The following is a 2500-nucleotide window of genomic DNA, read 5'->3' on the forward strand; positions in this document are numbered from 1 at the left end:
AAAACAAATAAAACCGCACGCAGGAAAAAATACAACAACAACAACAACAAAAAAATGGGTGGTGCTCTCAGTGTAGCAATGCGCTCTCCCTGGGGAGAGCAGCCTGAATTTAACACAGAAATCTGTTGTGACAAAAAGAGTAATACAATACAATATATATATATATATATAGATAACTACAGTCCTCACCAGTAGACCAGCAAGACAGTGCATGTGTGTGTTCTCACCAGTAGATATCTTTGCTGTGTAACAGTAATTCCTTATGAAACTGCATGTTTGGTGCATATCTGTTATGCATATAATATGTGTGAATGTGTGTCTGCATGTTTTACATTTATTTGCTTATTTATCATCATTGTTGTCTTTTTAATTTGTTTATTTTATTATTATTATTATTATTAGTATTATTATTATTATTATTATTACCCTTTTTCTTTTTCTTTTTTTTAAATTATTATTTATTTATTTATTTATGTACGCTTACAGTTGACTTCATCAAGTTTTTGCGCCTTATACATATTATTATTAGTAGTAGTAGTTCTTTTTTTTAATGTATTTATCTATTATTTATTCACCCTTTTTTTTTCTTTTTTTCTTTTCTCAAGGCCTGACTAAGCGCGTTGGGTCACGCTGCTGGTCAGGCATCTGCTTGGCAGATGTGGTGTAGCATATATGGATTTGTCCAAACACAGTGACGCCTCCTTGAGCTACTGAAACTGAAACTGAAACCTTATGATATGAAGTGTGGAGAGATGTTGAGAACAATGTGAATGTGTGCAGGGGGGTTGGGGGGGGGGGGGGGAGGCAGAGGGAGGGGAGACTTAGATTGAAAGTCCAACACTTTAACCGCTGGGCTGTTGCGCCCGTCATCATCATCATCATCATCATCATCACCATCATCACCAGCATCATCATCATCACCAGCATCATCATCATCATCATCATCACCAGCATCCTCATCATCACCAGCATCATCATCACCAGCATCATCATCATCACCATCATCACCAGCATCATCATCATCACCAGCATCATCATCATCATCACCAGCATCATCATCATCACCAGCATCATCATCATCACCATCATCATCCTCATCATCACCAGCATCATCATCATCACCAGCATCATCATCATCATCATCACCAGCATCACCAGCATCCTCATCATCATCACCAGCATCCTCATCATCATCACCAGCATCCTCATCATCACCATCATCATCATCAGCATCATCATCATCACCATCATCATCATCATCACCATCATCATCACCAGCATCATCATCATCACCATCATCATCATCATCATCATCATCATCAACAGCATCATCATCATCATCATCATCACCAGCATCCTCATCATCACCAGCATCCTCATCATCATCACCAGCATCATCATCATCATCATCATCATCATCAGCATCATCATCATCACCAGCATCATCATCATCACCAGCATCACCATCATCACCATCATCACCATCATCATCACCAGCATCATCACCATCATCATCATCACCAGCATCATCACCATCATCATCATCATCATCATCATCACCATCATCACCAGCATCATCATCATCACCATCATCACCAGCATCATCACCGGCATCATCATCATCACCACCATCAGCATCATCATCATCATCACCAGCATCATCATCATCACCAGCATCACCATCATCACCATCATCATCATCAGCAGCAGCATCATCATCATCATCACCAGCATCATCATCATCATCATCAGCATCATCATCATCACCAGCATCACCATCATCATCACCAGCATCACCATCATCATCACCAGCATCTCCATCATCATCACCAGCATCATCATCATCACCAGCATCACCATCATCATCACCAGCATCACCATCATCATCACCAGCATCATCATCATCACCAGCATCTCCATCATCATCACCAGCATCTCCATCATCATCACCAGCATCATCATCATCACCAGCATCACCATCATCATCACCAGCATCTCCATCATCATCACCAGCATCATCATCATCACCAGCATCACCAGCATCCTCATCATCATCAACCAGCATCTTCATCATCATCACCAGCATCATCATCATCACCATCATCATCACAGCATCATCATCATCATCATCACCATCACCATCATCATCACCAGCATCATCATCATCATCATCATCATCACCATCATCATCACCAGCATCATCATCATCATCATCATCATCATCATCACCATCATCACCAGCATCATCATCATCATCACCATCATCACCATCATCATCATCATCATCACCAGCATCACCAGCATCATCATCATCATCATCATCATCATCATCATGTGTAGTATGTGTACAGGGTGTGTACAGGGTGTGTACAGGGTGTGTACAGGGTGTTGCCGTGTGCTTTCAGGCCAAACTGAAGGCGTCCATATCCTGGCTCCTCACCAAGGCGTATGGCAGCAGCGTTCCCTCAGATCTCAAGGACCCGTTCTACGAGGACGCCAA

General features: G+C 41.8%; 1 protein-coding gene across 1 annotated transcript in view; it reads left to right on the forward strand.

Annotated features, from left to right (window-relative positions):
* LOC143277153 (uncharacterized) overlaps nt 1-2500 on the forward strand; it is a 100284-nt gene that overhangs the window by 40956 nt on the left and 56828 nt on the right. The window contains 1 exon segment of the mRNA XM_076581912.1: nt 2406-2500. This exon segment is cut by the window's right edge and continues 1 nt beyond it. Within this exon segment, the coding sequence (XP_076438027.1) occupies nt 2406-2500 (95 nt within the window).

The sequence above is a fragment of the Babylonia areolata genome, chromosome 33, assembly GCF_041734735.1.
Source record: "Babylonia areolata isolate BAREFJ2019XMU chromosome 33, ASM4173473v1, whole genome shotgun sequence".
Classification (NCBI taxonomy): Eukaryota; Metazoa; Mollusca; class Gastropoda; order Neogastropoda; family Buccinidae; genus Babylonia; species Babylonia areolata.